We start from the raw sequence: 2593 nt of genomic DNA on the forward strand, positions 1-2593 counted from the left end.
GGGTAGTTAAAAAGAACATTGACATGGGAAAACGGGTCAATTTGACCCGAGGACAACATGATGGTTAGATGAACATTTAATCAAATTGTTACCTGAGCACTCTTCGACGACCTCAGCAGACTCCTGATTGGCCGTCACATCTGGAGCTCCTGATGCCATGGCAGGGCTGTCACTGCTGTGAGACAGGGAGAGAGCTAGATGAGCATAACTATTTCTCAATTAAAACATTTCTGCAATAATAACATGACTAATTGGATTTGCACAGTTCAGCAGAACTCTGATGAATTCCAAAAAAGCTCAAGGTGAGAGAGGATTCTCTGACAATAATGCATACAACTATTTTTTGAGCAGGACATAGTTTTATTCTTCCGTGTCCTTTTTTTAGCTGTATTAATCCCTTGCTGGATAACATAGTGATTAAAGTCCCGTTTGAGGAGTATCGTGACTGCAAGTGAAAGTGGCTTGGCATGGGTAACCTGATCTCACACAGACTTATTTAAAGGATTAGCAGGTGCGTCCAAGTTATGGCAGCTAATGGCACTATCTTTTAAAGCACTGTAATAATAGAAACCGGAAAATCTGCAAACCATTTGTAAATACATGAAGGTACCCACAGAACCCATTTCCATGTAGATATCTGGAAGTGAGAGGTCAAGGCCCCCCTTGAAACATTTCCAGGCCAGTTTTCTCTCCAAAATGGAGCCTAACATTGGAGTTATTTAGTTTCATATTACACCAATATATAGCTTAGCTTTAGCATTAAAACCGAGCCAGCTTGAAGCCTATGAAAGATAGTAAGTCAACCTTAAAGATCCAGGGCTTTTGACAACCCCCCCCCCCCCCCAAAGCTTCGTCCATTGTCGTCTGTAACAAGCCACTGCCTTATTCAATCATTTCAAAACTGTTGGATCTCACTTTTGAGTTATTTAGTTTCATATTACCCAATTATAGTTAGCTTTAGCATTAAAACCGAGCCAGCTTGAAGCCTATGAAAGATAGTAAGTCGGCCTTAAAGATCCAGGGCTTATGAAACCCCCCCCCCCTCCAGCTTCGTCCGTTGTCATCTGTAACAAGCCACTGCCTTATTCAATCATTTCAAAACCTGTTAGATCTCACTTTTGAGTTATTTAGTTTCATATTACACCAATATATAGCTTAGCTTTAGCATTAAAACCAAGCCAGCTTAAAGTTTATGAAAGATAGTAAGTCGGCCTTAAAGATCCAGGGCTTATGACAACCCCCCCCCCCCCTCCAAAGCTCCGTCCATTGTCATCTGTAACAAGCCACTGCCTTATTCAATCATTTCAAAACTTGAGTGGGCAGCCCTGTGTTGGGTATACTTCACATTGATCCATTTCTTCACTCCTTAAAACTTAAACATGCGTTTCTTAAATGGTTGAGACAATCTTCAACTTGCTTATTTAAACTTAAGCTGTTATGTTGCACTTCAGTTCGATCTAAATGCCAACTCCAGTCCAGTCCTTTGCTACAATCCAAACAGTCTCAACGGTCTTCGTACCAGCAGATGCCCAGCAACGCCCAACACAAACATGAAATCCCATTACAAACTGATATCTGGTTATGGCTCGGACTGTGAGGCAGCATGGAGCTCATTACTCTGCTGAGTGAACCTCTACTGTACGAGAGAATAGTATCAGAGGCCAGTGTTGGATACATTTCAAAATTATAATAACATTTTAGTTTTATAAAGTCATCATAATCACAAACCCCCAGTTTTAAGTGTCTGCTTTGTCTAGCAGACAGGAAGTTGGAGGCCATGTGATGACCCAGTCAGCTGCTCTCTCACACAGAGGGATGATTAATTCTTACAAGTCTTACATGACTTCTGGTCTCAAATCTAGTTAGCTATGCACTTTATATACTAGATTTCCTCTGCAGTATGGCAGGAGTCAATGCTGATACGATTTTTCGTAAATTTGCATCTGAGAATAATTGTGGCTATAGTCAGCATACATTGGGTGCAGTCATTTTCATTGAATTTATGGACGTCATGAGAATAGGGAGGAGAGGGGAGATATAAGAATGTTTTCTTAGACTATTTTTCATTTACAACATACGTAAATAAGCTTGAAACCATCCAGCCTCCAAAACAGCTGTGATGCAAAACAGATGGGAGCCTATCTACGTTCTCAGGGTCCAATGACACATTAAGGAGATCCTTTAAAGGGTTTTAGGCTCTCAGCAATGTTTTCCCTAGGTCAAAACTTCAATGTATGTTTCACTGGGGGAATATGTTGAACACATGGGCTGTAACTAACAAGTATTTCCATTGTTGATTGATCGATTGTTTGGTCAACTGTACATCATTAAATGGTGAAACATGTCAATCATCACAAAGTCACAAAAACGTGTCAAATGTTCACAACTCAAAGATATTCAGTCACAGAGAGTGAAGAAACTAGAAAATAATAACATTTAAGTAGCTTGAATGAGAATTTTTGTTTAACTCAAAATGATTAATAGATCAATAGGTGGATATTAAAAGGTCCCATTACAATTTCAGTTTATTAGATTTTTTTTTTTAACATTAATATGAGTTCCCCCAGCCTGTCTATGGTCCCCCAGTGGCTAG

At 39.8% G+C, this 2593-nt stretch overlaps 1 protein-coding gene across 2 annotated transcripts in view; it reads right to left on the bottom strand.

Moving 5' to 3' along the window:
* Positions 1 to 2593, bottom strand: part of zgc:66433 (cancer-related regulator of actin dynamics) — a 94672-nt gene that overhangs the window by 42258 nt on the left and 49821 nt on the right. For both annotated transcript variants that reach the window (XM_032510850.1, XM_032510851.1), the window contains exon 2: positions 93 to 175. In XM_032510850.1, the coding sequence (XP_032366741.1) occupies positions 93 to 175 (83 nt within the window). The remainder of the gene's footprint in view (positions 1 to 92; positions 176 to 2593) is intronic.

This window comes from Etheostoma spectabile, unplaced genomic scaffold, assembly GCF_008692095.1.
Source record: "Etheostoma spectabile isolate EspeVRDwgs_2016 unplaced genomic scaffold, UIUC_Espe_1.0 scaffold273, whole genome shotgun sequence".
NCBI lineage: Eukaryota > Metazoa > Chordata > Actinopteri > Perciformes > Percidae > Etheostoma > Etheostoma spectabile.